The sequence below is a fragment of the Hemitrygon akajei genome, chromosome 14 (assembly GCF_048418815.1).
Source record: "Hemitrygon akajei chromosome 14, sHemAka1.3, whole genome shotgun sequence".
NCBI classification, from domain to species: domain Eukaryota; kingdom Metazoa; phylum Chordata; class Chondrichthyes; order Myliobatiformes; family Dasyatidae; genus Hemitrygon; species Hemitrygon akajei.
In genome coordinates this window covers 32877627-32899207 of record NC_133137.1, presented here as the reverse complement: position 1 = coordinate 32899207, position 21581 = coordinate 32877627, and the positions used below count along the sequence as shown (strand labels likewise).

General features: G+C 43.9%; 1 protein-coding gene across 3 annotated transcripts in view; it reads left to right on the top strand.

Moving 5' to 3' along the window:
• Positions 1-207: 207 nt before the first annotated feature.
• Positions 208-21581, top strand: part of inpp5jb (inositol polyphosphate-5-phosphatase Jb) — a 128426-nt gene continuing 107052 nt past the window's right edge. For all 3 annotated transcript variants that reach the window (XM_073065768.1, XM_073065769.1, XM_073065767.1), the window contains exons 1-2: positions 208-408; positions 519-611. In XM_073065768.1, coding sequence (XP_072921869.1) covers positions 520-611 — 92 coding nt within the window. In that variant the 5' untranslated portion in view covers positions 208-408; position 519. The remainder of the gene's footprint in view (positions 409-518; positions 612-21581) is intronic.

The following is a 21581-nucleotide window of genomic DNA, read 5'->3' as shown; positions in this document are numbered from 1 at the left end:
ACCTTGCGAGAAGAGAGCGTGGTCTGGGTGGTGTGGAATCGGGATGGATGTTGCTTTCTCCGCTCAATGGTCCCAGCCTTTGAGGGGGCAGGAGGGAGGGACCGCAAGCTTTTGGATTATGTGGGAGGGTGCGTCTGTCGAACCAATACCCCCTTGCTCAGTGTTGCCCCTTTAAGTGGCTGTTATTGCAATGTGGTTGTACTGACGTCAGGGCGTGCAGCGGGCGGCGCGCCCGGAGTCCAGGCGGCACAGCCTGCCGTCAACGGTGAGGGTATTGCGGCTGTAGAGAGCCGGAGATCGCCGCCCGGAACACGGGCACCTGCGCCATCCCCGCTCGCGAACGGCTCCTTCATTCATTGAGCGGGAGCCCAGGACGAAGTGTGACCTTCTGCGATACAACACCACAGGGTACGTCTTCCCCGCAGAGTGTGCCTTCGGTGGATATATATATATATTCTGTTTGATGTTTTTTCTCTCTCCTGGATATCGTTTCGATCTGTTATCTCTCGCTCTTGCAGGATGAGCGGTGCAGTGGACCAGGAACAGCCCGGGCTGAGGGTCAGCTCCCCGTCCGTGCCGGAGGCAGTTCATGCGGGAGAGGATGGCTTCAGGTGAGCTTCGGACCAGGCAATGTCTCAAATCACATTACCGAGGGCACTCATCCAATCACTCTTCTGTGTGGCAGTTTTGGAGCGGTACTTCACTGAATATATATCCTGACTGACCCTCCCGAGCTTCCAGACCATTCAAGTGAAATCACATTATAATTTCTGAGATTGTGAAATTCAACATGATTACCACCGCTGTACCCCTGCACCGTCTCTTCCTCGAGGGTCAGGTCTTTCCCATTATCCTGCCCCCACCTCTGCCTGGATGACCACAGTCAGTTCACTAGCAGCTGACCTTTGCAAGGTCACCTCGGGTCTCCATCACCCATTTTGCCTGTCTTTACCTCACCTGCAAAGCTGGTCAGGGACATTAGCTGGGGTTTGTGATCACCTTCCATTCCTGGCTTGTCCACTTACAGCCCTATTTCCCATCACTGTGTCTACCATTTGTGGAGGTGAGGTGGAGCTTTTTGTAATTAAGTCCTGGTGAGATTGAAACCATCAGATCATTTTAGACAGAAGGCATTGTACTCTTGCTTGTGACTTCATTCCCACCCAGGTCAAAGTATCCTGTTTGCTGTTTGATCTTAGCCTAGGTTTTGAACCCTATTGGAAATCCTTCTGCTAGATAATTCCTCCTCCCACTACAGCCCCATTGCTGCTTAAATCCTCTTTCATGCCTTCTTCTCCACCCGTTGACCTTTCCCAACCACCTAGCTTCACCTATCACTTTCTAGCTAACCTCTTTCTCCTCTCCCTATCTTTTTATTCTGGCATCTACCGCCTTCCTTCTCAATCCCGAAGAAGGGTCTCAGCCTGAAACGTTGACTGTCTATTCATTTCCATTGATACTGCCTGATTTGCTGAGTTCCTGCGGCATTTTGTGTGTTGGTCTGGATTTCCGACAACTGCAGAATCTCTTGTGTCCATAACTTCTCCATTCACTTACCCCCTTTCTTTGGCACATCACTTTGGCACGTCTGTGCCTCAAATACGCAAATCTTTCCATGTGTTTGACTGTAGCTCTCTAGTCCTTCCTTGGTAGAAGATTGAGTCAGCGCTCTTTTCCGAGTGATAACTTTGTGGCAAGAGTAACACTGTAGGTGACAGAGAGTGGGGAATCAAAGGAATAACCTTGATTTCTGCTCTGTGATGTGCACTTTCCTTCAGGAAGCTGTAGAAGGGCTTCAGTTTTTCACCATACAGTAATGACTGGCTCACAGAAATACAATTTATACGGGGATTTCAGTTGTCAGGTGGCAATGCTGGAAGATGCAATTAAACTTTGTAGTTGGGCGCAGGAAGTTACAGTAGGAAATTGGAGTTTGAGTTAATGGATAGAACTGAGAAGTGTTGTTTTCTCAGAATCAGGATCCACTGGTTTATGTTGTGAAATTTGTTATTTTGTGGTAGCAGTTCCGTGCAATGCATAAACTAAATTACAACTTTATATATGAAATTAAATCAGTGCAAAAAGAGGGCAAAAAATTAGCGAGGTGGTGTTCATTCATTTAAACATTACCACAAGGTACAATAAGAAACATTTAAAAAAAACAAGCAGTGAAAACGGAGAATAAATTGTGAGGTGATGTTCTGACATCTGATGGTGGGGGGAGAAGAAGTTGTTCCTGAAACACTGTGTGTCTACGGGCTCCTTTACCTTCTGCAGATAACAGCAATGAGAAGAGTGTATTTAATTGACTTTATTACTTACATCCTTCATATACATGAGTAAAAATCTTTATGTTACGTCTCCAAATGTGCAATGTGCAATTTATAGTAATTTATAATTAATAGTATGTACAACAAGATAGTCAATATAACATAGAAATACAATTGTATCAGCATGAATTAATCAGTCTGATGGCCTGGTGGAAGAAGCTGTCCCAGAGCCTGTTGGTCCTGGCTTTCATGTTGCGGTACTGTTTCCTGGATGGTAACAGCTGGAACAAACAGTTTCTGGATGAGGTGACGCGGGTCCCCAATGATCCTTCAGGCCCTTTTTACACACCTGTCTTTGTAAAATGTCCTGAATAGTGGGAAGTTCACATCTACAGATGCGCTGGGCTGTCTGCACCACTCTCTGCAGAGTCCTGCGATTGAGGGAAGTACAGTTCCCATACTAGGCAGTGATGCAGCCAATCAGGATGCTCTCAATTGTGCCCCTGTAGAAAGTTCTTAGGATTTGGGGGCCCACACCAAACTTTTTCAACCGTCTGAGGTGAAAGAGGCTCTGTTCTGCCTTTTTCACCACACAGCCGGTATGTACAGACCACGCGAGATCCTCAGTGATGTTTATGCCGAGGAACTTAAAGCTCAACCACAGATCCATTGATGTCAATAGGGGTTAGCCTGTCTCCATTCCTCGTGTAGTCCACAACCAGCTCCTTTGTTTTTGCGACATTGAGGGGGAGGTTGTTTTCTTGACATCACTGTGTCAGGGTGATGACTTCCTCCCTGTAGGCTGCCTCATTATTATTTGAGATTAGGCCAATCAGAGTAGTGTTGTCAGAAAATTTAATTAGCAGATTGGAGCTGTGGGTGGTGACACAGTCATGGGTTACAGAGAGTAAAGGAGGGGGCTTAGGACACAGCCCTGAGGGGCTCCCGTGTTGAGGGTCAGAGGGGCAGAGGTGAGGGAACCCACTCTTACCACCTGCCGGCGATCTGACAGGAAGTCCAGGATCCGGCTACACAAGGCAGGGTGAAGGCCGAGGTCTCTGAGCTTCTTGTCAAGCCTGGAGGGAATTATGGTGTTGTATGCTGAACTGTAGTCCAAGAACAGCATTCTCACATAAGCATCCATCTTCTCCAGATGTGTAAGGACTGTGTGTAGAGCTGTGGCTATTGCATCATCAGTTGATCGGTTGTGTCAGTAGGTGAATTGTAGGGGGTTCAGTGTGGGTGGTAGCATGCTGCAGATGTAGTCCCTGACCAGCCTCTCTAAGTATTGTCCTGAGTGATGAAGCTCCTTAATGATGGGTGACACTTTTTTGAAGATGTCTCGATGCCAAAGAGACTAGTGGCCATGATGGAGCTGGTTGAGTTTTCAGCCGTCTGCAACTTTTTCCAATCCTGTGCAGTGACCTCTCCAGACCAGACATTGATGCAACCAGTTAGAATACTGTCCATGGTACATCTTTAGAAATTTGCTAGGGTCTTTGGTGATGCACCAATTCTCCTCAAACTCCCTATGAAATATTGTTGCTGTTATGCTTCTTTGTAATTGCGCCAATATGTTGAGCCCAGGATGGATCCTCAGAGATGTTGACGCCCAGGAACTTGAAACTGTACAGAAATGTGGATGTGAAATATGGATGAGAAAATATATTTGAGTTTTCAAATGCATAAGTCTTTAAAATTAAGTTTGAAGGCAAAAGAAACTGCTAGATCCAAGTTTATTAATAACTTGCAAGAGGAAGTGAAAGGGTGGGTTGGAAGTTTGCAGATGGCATGAAAGTTGTTGGATAGTGTAAGAGGTTGTTGAGTGCTATAATGAGACATCGATAGCATGCAGAGCCGGGTTGAGAAGTGACAGGGAGTTCAACTTGGAAAAGTGTGAAGTGATTCACTTTGGAAAGTCAAATTTGTCAGCAGAATACAGGGTTAATGGCAGGGACCTTGGGGTCCACATCCTTAGATCCCTCAAAGTTGCCATGCAAGTTGATAAGGGTTGCTAAGAATCGTTTGGTGTGTTGGTCTTCATTAGTTGGTGGATTGCTTTCAAGAGCCACGAGGTAATGTTGCAGCTCTGTAAAACTCTGCTTAGACCAGGCTTGGAGTATTGTATTCAGTTTTTGTCACCTTATTATAAGAAGGATGTGGAAGCTTTAGAGAGGATGCGGTGGAGCTTTAACTGAATGCTGATTGCATCAGAGAAAGCATTGACTGTGAACGTGAGAATTAAAAGGCTTTGCACAGTTTATTCTTGTAAATATTTTTCAAATGGCTGCATTAGCCAAACTTTCATGGAAATAGTTAAAATGGTTTAAATATACAAACTACCATTCAACTGAATTAAAAATTATGCATTTACAGGAAATAGAGAAAAAATTAGAAGACTATAAATGCTATTACAGTACTATAAAACTGTGCATTAGTTTGTAATTGTTATCGACAGAGGAATTCTTTCATTGTACGTGTACGCTGCCTCGTTCTTTTAATTGACTGTAAATGAACAAAATCAGAGCAGACATCTGGTGTAGATAATGGACTGCCTCGCTATAATGCTATCGACAATTGCCTCCTCCAAATCTTCATTTTCATTGTAATATTGGAAATGATTGCCAATACCTTCAAATTCTTTGTAGTTCCTAACTTGATGAAGGAGTGGAATTGTTTCATTTTCTCTCCCGGTCGTTTCTGGCAGCTCCAATCCTGATTGCTTGAAACCGCAGTGGGTAAGCAGTTCTGAATTGTCTGACTGCTTCGTTGTCACTAACTATCTGTGACAAAAATCACTGCTTTCTCGACCAAATGCCCACAACTGACAGTACAGGTGTTCTCCCCTTTACAAAGGTAGAGCATTCCTTTGAAACCTTCCTTAAGCCGAAATGGCGTAAAGTGAAGAACCATTAATTTATATGGGAAAAATTTTTGTAAAAGCAAAAATCCTCTTTGTAATGTGAAAACAGGTTACTAATGTAGGTCCCTTGTAAAAGCGAAGTGGCGTGAAGCAAACATTCATAAAGCGGGGGACACCTGTATTTATAATCTGATTGCTATAAACACGATGCAGTGTGTAAAGGACACACAAGTGCATGTGACTGACACTAGATAGAAACTGTTCAGCACCAGTCTCCTGCTCCATCTAAGCGGCATAGCATCCCAAATAAATGAAGGGAATCCTAGCTATTTTCTTGATTAGTTTTTGTTCTTTAAGAGTTGTCCCAATAAGCGTCTTCCCCCATCTACTGATAGCCCAATTTAGTGGAATCCACTGTATATTAGAAAAAAGCACAACCCCCCCATTAATTCACAAACAGTACCATCCTATTGCTTCATCTTGTCCATGAATCACATCCCTTCCTAACTAGGCAATGTTGTACTCCTGTACTCCCATCACCACCTACAGCACTTGTGACTGATGTTCTCCACCACATTGACAATTCCCAGTTTCTTTTAACCAATTCTCTCCTATTTTCACACTAAGCATCTAATCTCCCTCAAGCTCCATTCCACACCAGGATTACTTCAGGACCCTTTGCTTCTTCCTCTCCAATACCCTCCTTCACCTGGTTTGAACTTAATCTTAAGTTCTGTAACAACTCCCCTGACTGTGTTTCAGTCTTCCAGACAGGTTTGGGGATCTGTACAGGTCTAAGCAAAGCCCATCTCCCCGTGGGGTTTGTGGAAAAATTATTTGTTTCGTCCCTCCTGTGCTTCATTCTGTGGTACATTGATAGAGCGACAGTGCTGCATGAATTGGAAATTTTCATTGGCTACCATTTTCCATTCTGTTCTCACCTTCCTGCTTTCTAGCTTCAACTCTTCCCTTTCTCCTCCATTTCAGTGAAGAGTATCCATGATTAAACCATGGATCCCCACAGCTTATTTGACCACCATTCCTCGCTACTTATAAAGACTTTACTCTATTCCCACGATTTTTCTGGTTTTGCCAGGATCTGTTTCGATGGTGCCACCTTTCACACCAATATGTCTTTTTTCTCTTTCCTTACTCAAAGTTTCAACTTCACCCTCGTTAACTGTCTTCATGCAGTTGACCAAGTCTTCTCCATTTCCAGCATTTCTGACCTTGACCCTTCTTGTCCCAATCAGAATCATCAGGTATTTCCCCTTGCTCTGCCCTTCAGTCACATCGATCTCCATATTCAGTCAACCACCCCCTGTAGTTTATGATCTCTCTCCCGGCACATCTGTGTTTTAGCTTTCTGAAGGAATCTTTCTGAATTGGATATTTGGTTACTCTTCCACACTGACAAATGCTCACAATCCTACCCCTGGCACCTTCCTATGCTACGGCAGGGTATGCAACACCTGGAAATTTACCACCTTTTTTCCGACCATCAGGGCCGCGTGGGCTATTTCCAGGTGAATGGTGATGGTGCTGTTTCTCAGTTATGAGCTGGGTTTCCTGCTCATTTTATGGTGGAGGCTGAATGTAGATTAGGTGTGACTCTTCCCTTCAGTCCACGTGCTTGAGGACTTCCTCAGTTCATCTTCCCACCCCCTTCCTGATATTTCTGAACCCGTGTCAAAATGCAAAAAGCTAAACTCAAAAGTTCAAAGTAAGTTTATTATCAAAGTATGTACAGTCATTTTCTTGTGGGCATTCACAGTAAATACAAAGAAATATATTAGAATCTACACAAACACACATACACATAGAAAAGCTCACAAGCACCCAATGTGCAAAGAAGGCAGACTGTGGAAATACAAAATAAGTAAACATTATTGAGAACATGAGTTCTAGAGTCCTTGAAAGTGACTCCATAAGTTGTGGAATCAGTTCACTGTTGAGCTGAGGGAAGTTAGCCTGTCTGGTTCAGGATCCTGATGGTTGAGGGATAATAACTGTTCCTGAACATGATATTCTGGGACCCAGGGCTCCTGTACCTTATTCCTGACGACAGCAGTGAAAAGAGAGCGTGGCCTGGATGGTGGGGGTCCTTGATTATGGACACCACTTTCTTGTGTCAGTGCCCCCTGTAGATGGATCCTCTTACAGCAATCTAGAGGGCCTCTTTAAGTCATGAGTTCACATGGTAGGAACTTTATGCTGTTAACACCCAAGCTCAGGAAAGCTTTATCTCACCGATCTCTGAACATAGAAAACAGGAACAGCAGTTCCCTTATCAGTGGGTGCATTTCACATTTACTGTTGAACTTAAGAGTTTATATAGCACAGCATTAAGAACATTCTTGGTGGGTTAAACGGCCTCCTTCCATGCTTTAACTCGTCTCAGATACATTCTACAAGAAAACACCCTGCTTTTTATCAGCACTTTTATAAACACAGACCTAGTTTAGAGCTCATAAAATTGGGTTAATTATTTACCAAGGGTAGCCTTAAAGATATTGCCAGTCTTTAAAGAATCTAAAATTATTAAACTAAGTGGAATACAAATCTCATCCTGTTATTAATAAAGGTCAAAGCAGATAAATGGTATCAAATCAGTCCTGATCTTAAAAGAATATTTATTATTTAAGTACGTATATGTCACTATATAGAGCCCTGAGTTTCATTTTCTTTTGGGCATACTCATAAATCCATAGAATAATAATCATAACAGAATCAATGAAAGACCGCACCAACTGTGTGTAAACATAACAAACTTCAGGGGCGCCTTGAAGGCGACAATTCTCGTCAGCACAGCTTGATGGATACGAATTAAATATTCCTGTTTCAGCTTGATACAGCTGAGAATCACAACTGCTTCCAAAGTCTGTACAGTTAATGAAGATGTCTTAATGCGATTGAATAACCTATCGCTGCTTAAAACCATTGGGAACAGTGTTGATTGTGAAACATGGATGCTGGTCATGGATACAGGTGCGTTTAAGAAAACGGGGTTTTCGACTCTCAATATTGACTCTCTTGCTGGTAAACAGACAGTCTCTAGAAAATAAAATCGAAGATCTTAGAGCGAGGGTGCTTGTATGAGAGGGGTATTAGGACTGCTTTCACCCTTTGTTTCATGGAACCTTTCCGTACCGGATGCAGGGATTCAGATTGATGGTTTATAGTGGTGGTGATTGATGGTGTATAGTGATACACCACCAGGATAGGACTGCAGAGTCTCACAAAAGCAGAGGTGGGAGTTGTATGCCTCATGATCAATACCTCTTGGTGCACAAATGTATCAGTGTTGTCCCATTTCTGCTCAGCAGACCTGGAATATCTCACAATTAAGTGCCATCCATTTTACCTGCCGTGGGAGATTTCTGCGATCTTTTTGGTAGCAATGTACATTCCACCTCAGGCCAATGTCAAACAGGCTTTTGATGATCTGAGCAATGGGATTAAAATGCATGAAAAAACACACCCTGATGCCTTCAACATCATTTTGGGGTATTTTAACCAGGCCAGCTCGAAAAAGTCACTAAATAATTATCATCAACAAATCACTTGTAATACCAGAGGAACCAACAGACTGGACCATTGTTACACCACCGTCAAAAGTGCCTGCCGTGCTATTCCACGCCCTCACTTCGGGAAGTCTGATCACCTGGCTGTACTTCTCCCTGAGTATAGACAGAGACTGAAGACTGCAGCACAGGTAGTAAGGACCAAGAACGTATGGACAAGGGAAGCACAAGGACTGCTTTGAATCGGTGGACTGGACTGTATTCAGGGATTCATCTTCGAACCTGGATAAGAATGCTGCAGTTGTTACCAACTTCATTGAAACCTGTGTGGATGAGTGTGTGCCTACAAAGACTTGCTGCACATTCCCAAACCAAAAGCCATGGATCAACCAGGAGGTACGTCGTCTGCTGAAGGCTAGATTTGTGCCGTTCAAGTCTGGTGACCCAGGCCTGTATGAGAAAACCAGGTATGATTTGCGGAGGGCTATTTCAAGGATGAAGAAACAATTCCGAGCAAGGTTGGAGGCGACATCAGATGCACGCCAACTCTGGCAGGGCTTGCAAGACATTACTTCCTACAAAGTGAAACCCAATCTGCTTCACTACCAGATGGACTCAATGCCTTCCATGCCCACTTTGAAAGGGAGAATGTAACTCCAGCTGTGAAGATCCCTGCTGTACCTTGTGAGCCTGTGATCTCTGTCTCGGAGACTGATGTCAGGCTGTCTTTGAGACACTTTGGCAGGCCCTGATGGAGTCCCTGGTAAGGCTCTGAAAACTTGTGCCAACCAACTAGCGGAAGTATTCAAGGACATTTTCAACGGCTCCCTGCTACAGTTGAAAGTTCTCACTTGCTTCAAAAGGGCAACAGTAATACCAGTGCCCAAGAAGAGTAGTGTGAGCTACCTTAATGATTATTGCCCAGTAGCACTCGCATCTATGGTGATGAAATGCCTTGAAAGGTTGGTCATGGCTAGAATGAACTCCTGCCTCAGCAGGGACCTAGACCCATTGCAATTTGCCTTTCACCACAATAGGTCAATGGCAGATGCAATCTCAATGGCTCTCCACATGGCCTTAGACCACCTGGACAACACAAACACCTACGTCAGGATGCTGTTCATTGACTGTAGCTCAGCGTTTAACATCGTCATTCCCACAGTCCTGATTGATGAGCTGCAGAACCTGGGCCTCTGTACCTCCCTCTGCAATTGGATCCTTGACTTCCTAAATGGAAGATCACAATCTGTGTGGATTGGTGATAATATCTCCTCTTTGCTGACGATCAACACTGGCGCCCCTCGGGTGTGTGCTTAGCCCACTGCTCTACTCTCTCTATACCTATCACTGTGTGGTTAGGTATAACTCAAATACCATCTAAAAATTTGCTGATGATACAACCATTGTTGGTAGAATCTCAGATGGAGATGAGAGGGTTTACAGGAGTGAGATATGCCAACTAGTGGAGTGGTGTCACAGCAACAACCTGGTACTCAACGTCAGTAAGAAGAAAGAGCTGATTGTGGATTTCAGAGAGGGTAAGATGAGGGAACACAAACCAATCCTCATAGAGGGATCAGAAGTGGAGAGAGTGAGCAATTTTAAGTTCTGGGTGTCACAATCTCTGAGGATCTAACCTGGTCCAACATAATCAATGTCATCATAAAGAAGGCAAGACAGCATCTATATTTCATTAGGAATTTGAAAAAACTTCTATAGATGTACCGTGGAGTGCATTCTGAGAGGCTGCATCACTGTGGGGTGGCTACTGCACAGGACTGAAAGAAGCTACAGAAAGTTCTAAAATCAGTCAGCTCCATCTTGGGTAGTACCCTCCATAGTATCCAAGACATCTTCAGGGAGCGGTGCCTCAGAAAGGTGACATCAATCATCAAGGACCCCCACCACCCATGACATGCCCTCTTCTCATTATTACTATCAGGAAGGAGGGACAGAAGCCTGAAGGCACACACTCAGAAATTCAGGAAAAGCTTCTTGCCCTCCGCCATCTAATTCCTAAATGGATATTGAATACATGAACACTACGTCACTTTAAAAATATTTATTATCTCTGTTTTTGCACTATTTTTAATCTATTACATTTATTTATTTTTCTTTCTGTATTATCATGTATTGCATTGTACTGCTGCTGCTAAGTTAAACATTTCACCAGACATGCTGGTGATAATAAACCTGACGCTGATCCTGAAATGGTGCAAATACAAATAGAAAGAACTAATGTTAAAGAAATAAGAGCAATAAATATTGAGAACATGAGATGAAGAATCTTTGAAAGTGAATCCTTTGGATGTTGGAACATTTCAATGATGGGGTAAGCGAAGTTGAGTGAAGTTATCATTTGCTGCTCGAGATCGTTGAGGGGTAGTAACTATTTCTGAACCTGGTGGTGCGAGTCCTGAGGCTCCTGTACCGCCTTCCTGATGGCAGCAGCAAGCAGAGAGCATGACCTGGGTGGTGGGGGTCCCTGATGAAGGATGCTCTTCCTGTGATCCCATTTCATGTAGATGTGCTCAATGGTGGGGAGAGCTTTACCTGTGACGGACTGGGCCACTGCGTTTTCTAGGACTTTCCATTCAAGGGCATTGGGTTTCCATACCCGGCCATGATGCAGTCAGTTAATATATTCACCACTACACATCTGTCAAAGTTAATTAAAAATTTGGATGTCATGCTGAATCTCCGCAAACTCCTAAGGAAGTAGAGGTGCTGCCGTGCTTTCTTCATAACTGCACTTGTGTGCGCTGGGCCCAGGACAGGTCCTCCGAAATAATAACACCCAGGAATTTCAAGTTGCTGAAGAATACGAACACAACGCTGGAAGAACTCAGCAGGTCAGGCAGCATCCGTGAGAAAGGAGTAGCCAACTTTTCGGGCCGAAACCCTTCATCAGGAATGGGGGGGGGGGGGGAAGAGAGGGCCGAAGCCCAGTAATAGAGATAGGGGAGGGGCCACCTTTCCACCTCTGACCCCTGATGAGGACTGGCTCATGGACCTTTTGTATTCCTCCTCCTGAAGTCAATAATCAGTTCCTTGGTATTACTGACATTGAGTGAGAGGTTGTCGTTATGGCACCACTAATTCAGATTGTCAATTTCCCTCACATATGCTGATTCATCACCACCTTTGATTTGGCCGACAACAGTGGTGTTGTCAGCCAACCTGAATATGGTGTTGGAGCTGTGCCAGTCATAGGTGTATCAAGTCACAGTTCTAACTCTTCAGTGGTGGAACAGATTTGATGGTCTCCCATCCTTATTTACACTCAACTCTGGTGCCTAGAGTCTAATGCAAGCTAGATATTAAAAATCCTGCATATTTTGTATTTAACTTTTTGAAAGTTTTCCCTCAAAAGTTTAGTATTTTTATGATCAGCTCGAACTTCTGTGGAGCCAACGCATTTTTGAAAAATCCAGAGGAGCTTGGAGTCATAACCTGTAGGAATGTGGACCAAAAGCTGGGAAGAGGGACAAACCTCTGTTTGCTGGCATAGGTGTGATTGGCTGAATGGAATTTGAAGGTGTCATGAATTGCTGTGAATCTGTGCTCCAAAAAGCATGGTTAATCAGGGGAGCAAGTTGTTTTTCAGTTTAGGCCACTGTTTCTATGACTACGGTACTGTGCTAAAGTGTTAGGCACGTATGTATCACTGGGGTGTCTAAGACTTTTGCACAGTACTGTATTTGTCAAAGTGGAGCAGAAAGCACCCAACCATGAGACACCAGGCAAGGACATTTGATTATTGATCATTACAGAATGTCTCTCTGGTCCCTCCTTTTTTCCCCAACCATGACACACTCTCTTTTTATTGTTGCCATCAGAAAGGAGGTACAGAAGCCTGAAATCACGCACTCAACGATTCAGGAACAGCTTCTTGCCCTCTGTCATCTGATTTCTTAGTGGACATTGAACCCATGAACACTAACTCATTACTCTTTATCTTTCTGTTTTTGCACTACTTGTTTAACTAATGTAGATTTACAGTAACTCACATTTTTTCCCTGTATTTATCATGTATTACATTATACTGCTGCCACAAAGTTAACAAATTTCACAGCGTATGTTGGTGTTATTAAACCTGATTCTGATTTTGGTTCCCCTCTCCATGCCCCCTTCCCACTCTCGGTCCACAATCGAGACCCATATCAGAATCAGGTTTATCATCACTGTCATCATGAAATTTGTTTTTTTTTTTTGCAGCAGTACAGTACAATACATAAAATTACTACAGAACGGTGCCAACGTCTTGGGCACCCTAGATGTACATGTCTACCTCAGACTTTTGCACAGCATTGTACACAAGTTCCTTGAAACATCAGTTCAGCCTCATTTTGCCAGCTTTTCACTCTGCCCATGCACAACCTCTGGGTTTTTTTTAACCAGCTGATCAAGTCACAGGACACACTGTGGGTAATGTTGATGTTCACTCAGTGGCCTGTTCTCTAAACAACTCTGCACTGATGTCAAAAGTTAAAATGACCCACATGATCTCATAAAGCAGGGCAGATATTCCTTATGGTTAATCACATGTCCTCAGACCCAAGCATTTTTATACAAATCCGACAGAATTGGGTCAAGTAATGGTGACAGTGAATAGAATAAAGATCTCAGAGGAATGTTCTGGAATTGTCTTCAGGCTGAGATGTATCCATGAAGCTTCATCCAAAGGAGTTTTCTCTTCTACTAGTTATGACTCTGTGAAAACACAAATAAAGCAGCCGCTTGTTTGGAATATCTTTAAAATCTCTGTGGTGAACTAAATTTAATATTCCAGATTGTTGTGGGTCTGTCACAGGGATGGCACTTTAAATTTATCAAGGTGTGGGTTTAAAATAATTCTTCCCCTGGTTATGGTCTCTGTGTGGGGGAGGGAGGGACCTGTGTGTGAATGTACTGAATGCCAGCTGGGAAGGATGTTCTTGTTCTTCACACTTACCACGACTGCTAATCAATTAGAATAGCCTCACTAATTTAAGTCTGTGCATTTGTGAGGCTATGATGGTTGAGTCATTTTGGCTTAGTTTTGGTAGCCCTGCACTGTAAATCGTTTTCCAATGTTGAAAGTGTAATCTAGGCCGAGACAGGAATACACAATGACATCTATCAGGTGATCTGTTACAGCTGCCTTTTTGGATTTACATAAAATATCTTGAGATTGTATATAATAAAGAGCAGATATTCTGCTCTCTAGTAGATTTTAATCAGAATCCGGTTTAACATCACTGGCATATGTTGTGAAATTTGCTTGTGGCAGCAATGCAGTGCAATACGTAAAATAGGAACAAACTGAATTACGGTATGTATATATTCTATACATAAAATAGTTAGATCAAGTAAGTAGTGCAAGAACAAGTAATGAGGTAGTGTTCATGGGTTCAATGTCCATTCAGAAATCAGATGGCAGAGGGAAAAAGCTGTTCCTGAATTGCTGAGTGTGTGCCTTCAGGCTCCTGTACCTCCTCCCTGACGGTAGCAGTGAGAAGAGAGCATGTCCTGGGTGGTGGGGGTCCTTAATGATGGACGCCGCCTTTTTGAGGCACCGCTCTTTGAAGATGTCCTGCGTACTATGGCGGCTAGTGGCCATGACGGTGCTGACTAAGTTTACAACTCTGCAGCTTCATTCTATCCAGTGCAGTAGCCCCCCCCCCCCAATACCAGATGGCGATGCAGCCAGTCAGAATGCTCTCTACAGTACATCTGTAGAAATTTGAGTGTTTTAGGTGACATACTAAATCTTCTCGAACTCCAAATGAATAATAGCCACTGTCTTGCCTTCTTTATAGCTGTATTGATAAGTTGGAACCAGGTTAGATTGCCAGAGGTATTAACTAGTGTGAGTTCTTTCGTCTTACCCTTTCTGAAACCACAATCAGTTCTTTGGTCTAACTCTATGCTCTAGTCTTGATATCCCGGCTGTCACTCTTTCCTTTATCAAAAAAGCAGACTAATTAATCATTTTAAAACATTGGTGTTTTTGAGACCTTGCTTTGTGCTCTTTGGTATATTGTCATTGGGTTTGGAGTCATGCGTGCCTCAATGACCCAGAGAGTTATGTTGGCTGAAGTCAGGGTTTTATGCTTTGGCTCTTGGTAGGGTCACTCAGGCCAGACAGGTCAAAGGGTAAAGGGCAGACTAAGTGGTCCACTGGTCCTCCAGGTTCAGGGATTCAGCTCAGGGCTAACAACCCAGACTGGTAAAACAAAATTGTTATGGAACCAACAATGAAGAATCCTTCTACATCCGAGTGTGACGGTATTCCTGAGTCTCCACCTGGGACTTGCATGACTCACAGTAGTGAGAACTGAGAGGAAGCTACTGACACAATGAAGGAAACTCTGAACACCGCCTGAGATGGAGGACCTTCAACACTGCCCTAAACACCAGCAACATGTCAGTCAGTCAAGACTGTAAGGTGGATAAGGCCACTGGCCCCATCTGAACTCACTGCAATGCAGTAAGTCCACAATTTCCTTAAATAATTTCAGAGCCTGAACATTGCCTCGCCATTCCACCTGCTTATAGTGAAAAATAACATCCTGGCATTATTCCTTCTGTGCGGAATAACGTCTTCACATCAGTTTAACCTTCAGCCAGTTTCAACCAGAATCCTCTTGTCAAGCTTTTCTGCGAGTTCTGGATTTCAGACCGTTAAGACATTCAAGCAGAATTAGGCCATTCAGCCCACAGAGTCAGAATTATTTTCCCTCTCAACCCCATTCTCCTGCCTTCTCTCTATAACCTTTGACCATCACCCTCTGCTTTAAATATACCCAATGATGTGGCCTCCATAACCAGCTGCTGCATTAAATTCCACAGATTCACCACCCTCTGGCTAAAGAAATTCCTCCTCATCTGTGTTGTAAAGGGAGTCCTTCTATTCTGAGGCTGTGCCCTCTGGCCCTAGATTCCCCCACTACAGGAAACATCCTTTCCACATCCACTCTGTGGGGTTCCTTCTATTCTGAGCCTGTGCCTTCTGGTCCTAGAATCCTTCGCTATAGGAAACATCCTCTCCACGTCCACTCTGGCAAGGCTTTTCAATATTTTATAGGTTTCAACGAGATCCCACCTCATTCTTCTAAACGCCAGTGAGTACAAGCCCAGAGCCATCAAACGGTCCTCATTCATTAACCCTTTTTATATCCAGGATCATTCATTTAAGCCTCCTCAGGACTGTCTCCAATGCCAGCACATCATTTCCGAGACTCAGGGCCCGAAACTGCTATTGACTGGTTAAAGTATTTATGAGTGGAAGGTAATTATGGGATGCTCTATCAGCCACTTCCTGCCACAGTTGAAGAGACTAATTTTACCCAACCACTGCTCAGAACTCAATGTTCCAATGCAAAGAATCAATTTTACAGTTATTGGCTGAACTGCCATCAATCATGGCCTAATCGCAGTCATTGTTTCGGGTCCAAATTTACTGTGTCATTGTGATGTCTTTTAACCAGTACTCACTCAATTATCTATTCGCACACTAGGGTTTGAGTACTAACATGCCTAGATTACTTTCAAAACCTGCTCAGTGAGGCATCTTATCAAATGCCTTCTGAAAATCTAAGTAAATAACATCCACTGCCCCTCCTTTGTCCACTCTGCTTGTTACTTCCTTGACTGTGGGAGGAAACCGGAGCACCCGGAGGAAACCCACAAGGCCATGGGGAAAATGTACAAACTCCTTTCGGGCAGCGGCGGGAATTGAACCCGGGTCACCTGTACCGTAAAACATTGTGCTAACCACTATGCTACCATGTCGCTCATCAATGCTTTGGATAAGAAGTGGGAAGCATTTAATATTGCAATTTTAAAAAAAATTGATCTGCCTCTATCACTGTCAATTATCCTTGGTCTCCAACATCCTGTTGTCACTGTTTGTGCTGAAGAAACATTCTGTCCAATGAATAATTCAAATGCCATCTGGCACTGCGCAGTGTCAACAACTGTCTGCACTTTGTGTGGTGTATCAGACGCGAGGGTCCTTGCTACTTCTTGGAGAGATGACCGTCTGTCATCTGGGACAGGTTGGGGAGGCACCCATTGCTAGGGCAATACTGTCTTCCATTCTGACTGCAGCTTTTCAGTATCAGAGGTTGTATTTAGCCAAGTGTTCTGTTGCTGTGCTGGGCAGAAACACCTGATAAGGGAAGGAACTAAGAATAGTCCCACATTGTCTGTATGAAAGGACAGAAGAGGCGTAGCCAGAAACAGAGCCCTTAAGTAGATGGACGGTGCTCTTGGGCTGCGCAGTTGGAACCAGAGATCAGCTCTCGGTCATGTTTGTCACCCAGGCTCGTTTTCGCCCTGGTCTGACTCTAGTTCGAATTTAGCAACAACGAGCCAGATGTCAAACTGGGCTGGGTCAGCCCTCAGACTGCGCTGGGTCAGATGGGAGCTATTTAAAAAAGACTAATAAATAGAAGCTATTGCTGCCTTTGATCAGTAACTCACTGGGTCAATTACATCTGGGCGTTGAGACAGGAAGGAAGCGACAATAATTTTATTTCAATTTAATATAAAGATTTAAAGTTTAAGGTTCAAAGTAAATTTATTATTAAAGTATGTATATGTTACCGTATACTACCTTCAGATTCATTTTCCCGCTGGTATTTACAAATAAAAAGAGAATTATAATAGTCTGTGAAAATTTATACATAAGTGATGACTGACAAACAGCCAAAAATATATATATAATGCGTGTAAAAGATATAATGTATAAGGGTGATTCTTAGTGGAAATGTGTTTGGTGACCACAAGTGCTATGGATTGGGAACCTTAACTCCTCACTGGCCGTCAACTCAGATGCACCTGAAGGCTTGGCCCCCTTGCTGTACTCTCTTTACCTACAATGATGTGGCCAGTCATAGCCCCAAAGCCATCTGCAATTCACTAATGAAACTGTTGTTGTTGGTAGAATCACAGATGGCGACGAGGAGGCCTATGACAATGAGGTAAATTGGCTGGTTGAGACATGTTGTGACAACGTCCTTGTGTTCAACATCAGCAAGACCAAGGAACTAATTGTGGCCTTTGGGAAGAGGAGGTCAGGTGACCATGCACAAGGGTCTGTGGTGGAAAGGGTGAGCAGCTACCAGTTCCTAGGTGTCAGTCCCTCAGAGGATCTACCTTGGGCCCAGTACAAAGATGCATCCATGGAGAAAGCACGCCAGATCTCCACTATTTGTTTTAGAACGTTAAGGAGATTGGACATGCCATTGAAGACCCTTAACAAACCTCTACAGATGTACTGTGTTCTGACTACTTGCACCATGGCCTGGTAGGGAAGCATCAATACACAGAAATGCAAGAGGCAATGGTTGGTGGTAGATACAGCTAGTTCCATCATGGGTAGAGCTCTTCTGACCATCGAGGGCATCTATAGGAGGTGATACCTCAGAAAGCTGACATCCGTCATCAGGACCCCAGCATCTGGACTTTCTAAATACTGCCATCAAGCAGGAGGTACAGGAGCCTGAAGACCCACACCTCAAACTTCAACAACACGTTTGAGCGATAGAGCACATCAGCATAGAAACAGGCACTTCAGCCCATCTAGTCTGTGCCGAACAATTATCCTGCACCTGGTCCATAGCTCTCCATACCCCTCCTATCTATGTACCTATCCAAACCTCTCTTAAATGTTAAAATCAAACCTGCATCCACTACTTCTGTTACCAGCTCATTCCACACTCCCTCTCTGTGGAGCAGTTCCTCCTCATGTTCACCTTAAACATTTCACCTTTCACCCTTAACCCATGTCCTCCTCCACCACTGCCATCAGGTTCTGAAGTGGACCTGGAAAGCTCTAACACTGCCTCAGACTTTAAGTTTCTCCCAAGCTCTCCCCATGCACTAATGTCACCTCTGCTCCGTGCACAAAAAGCAGAATTTCCCAATGGCTCAGCTATTTTAATTCCTATTCCCATTCCAATGTGTTGGTCCATGGCCGCCCCTTCTGCCACGATGAGGCCACCCTCAGGGTGGAGGAACAACACCTTGTATTCCATCCGGTTAGCCGCCAACCTGATGGCACGAACATCGATTTTTCTGTCTGGTAATTTTATCCCCTCCTTCTTCATTCTTCTTCTATTCCCCACTCTGGCTCCTTCCTCTTTTCCTCATCTGCCTATCACCTCCCTGCTGGATCCCCTCCTCCTTCCCTTTCTCCCGTGGTCCACTCCCTTTTCCTATCAGATTCCTTCCTCGCCAGCCCTTTGCTTTTCCCACTTATCGCCTCCCAGCTTCTTACTTCCTACCCCGCCTCCTCCTCACCCACCCGACTTCACCTAACACCTATTAGCTTGTCCTCCTTCCCTTCCATCCACCTCTTTTATTCAGGCATCTTACCCCTTCCTTTCCAGTCCTGAAGAAGGATCTCGGCTTGAAATGTCGACCCTTCTGCAGATGCTGCCTGTTGAGTTCCTCCAGCATTTTGTGAGTGTTGCTCTGGATTTCCAGCATCTTCGGAATCTCTTGTGTTACTAAAGTCATTATGTTTATATTTTCATGCAAGTTATGTATAATTTATTGTTAATTTAAATTCTGAATGTTATTTGCTTGCTTTAATTGCATAATTTTTTCTGCACACTGGGTGTTTGACAGTCTTCATATTGTTTTAATGGGTTCTATTGGGCTTCTCCGGTAAGGAGACGAATCTGAAGGTTATAATAGTACACATACTTTGATAATAAATGTACTTTGAACTTTAAAGCCAATGTTAGCTTACAGGTGAATGTCATGCTGTAATTGTCTGTTGTGCTGCTACAAAAGGATAATTTGACGCTGGCTATATGTGACAAATACACTTGAACATGAACCTCACGGTCCTGATGATTTCAGTAGAAAATAATCTTTATCAGAATTACATATACAAAATGCTGAAGGAACTCAGCGGGTCAGGCAGCATCTACGGAAACGGGTAGTGTCGATGTTTCGGGCCGAGACCTTTCATCATGTCCTGATGAGGGTTCTTAGCCTGAAACATCAACTATTTATTCCTTTCCATTGATACTGCCTGACCTGCTGAGTTCCTCCAGTATTTTTCTGTATGTTATTCTGGATTTCCAACATCTACAGAATTTCAAACACCACACACAGAATGCTGGTGGAACACAGCAGGCCAGGCAGCATCTATAAGGAGAAGCACTGTCGATGTTTTGGGCCGAGACCCTTCATCAGGACTAACTGAAAGGAAAGATAGTAAGAGATTTGAAAGTAGGAGGAGGCGGGGGAAATGCGAAATGATAGGAGAAGACCGGAGGGGGTGGGGTGAAGCTAAGAGTTGGAATTTCCCCCTCCCCCCCCCACTTTCAAATCTCTTACTATCGTTCCTTTCAGTTAGTCCTGACAAAGGATCTTGGCCCGAAACGTCAATTCTTCCTATAGACGCTGCCTGGCCTGCTGCGTTCCACCAGCATTTTGTGTGTGTTGCTTGAATTTCCAGCATCTGCAGATTTCCTTGTATCTACAGAATTTCGTTCATTTATGATTTTCTTTCTCAGAATGGCAACATTTTACCGTGACGGTTGTTTTCACGGTTTGATTCGGGTTCAGTTTATATTTACATAAGAATAAATGCTTTGATTTCCCTAGTGATCCAGTAAATAAGGAAGTGTGTTGCCCAGTGTGGAAATAGTCACATGGTCTAGTGAGAAAGCTGGTTGGAAGTTTAGTCAGTGTGAAGTCGGTTGACTCTGGCACAGTGACAGTTCTAACGCTGTTGATTGCAACGTCACTGGCTTCAGGAGGAGTAACTGGATTCTTTCTCTGGCCTCCTGACCCTGATTCAGTTCCACATTGAAATTCCGTCAGGCTTCGGGACCAACTGAGTCAAGTGGCCCCTGACACTCATTTGTGAAGAATGGTTTTTGGACAAGCTATTGCTAGAGTGGCTGTAACAGAAGAAGGAAAAAAATCATTCAGTCATTGAAGAGTGGTACTGAACTAAATAAACGGAGAATTATTTGGTCAAAGGAGTTAAATACAATTTCTCTAATTTCTGATAATTTCTCTCCCTTCAACTTCTCCCTTTTTCCATTCCCCATTCTGGCTCACCTCTTACCACTTCTCCTTACCTACCCATCACCTCCCTCTGGTGCCCCTCCTCCTTCCATTTCTCTCCTATCAGATTCCTTCTTCTTCAGCCCTTTACCTCTTCCACCTATCACCTCCCAGATTCTTACTTCTTCCCCCCCACCGCCCTACCCACCTACCTTCCCCCTTCATCCGGTTTTGCTTACCATCTACCAGCTTGTACTCTGTCCTCTCCTGCCATCTTCTTATTCTGGCTTCTTCCTCTCCCCACCCCTTCCTTCCCAGTCCTGATGAAGGGTCTTGGCCCAAAACGAGCCTTAACATTACAGGTTGGGAACCTCCGCCGTAGATGCTGCCTGACTTGCTGAGCTCCTCCAGCATTTTGTGTGCATTCCTCTAAATTTTCAGCAACTGTAGGATCTCTTGTGTTTATGAAGTGCAATTGTAAAACTTGCTCCAGGTCAGAATTCCACTTCTGCATTTTCAGATGTGAGAGAAATGTTCAGACAATCTAAATAAGAGGAACTGGTCTCCAATGATAAGAGTCTGCATTATAAGGAAGCATTGAGAAAATATGCTTTTTCAGCCTTTAGGTGAGAGCAAGAATGAAGAAGTGATTAGTAAAAACTAAACAGTACTAGACAAGTGGATTTCCAGTGAAGGAAGCATTGGTATAATTTATGTCAGAATGCAATGGGTGTGTCCTACTGCCGTATTCTGGATGGACGAACAAGGCTGGGCTTCTGTCCCTCCATCTGAAAAAGAAATCTGCAAAGTGGAACGTGAGGAGAATTTACTACCAGCATCTGAATTCCAGGGTTCCCTTCAACAGACTCCTTTTATGAAACGAACTGTGTTCCGGAACTAGTGTGT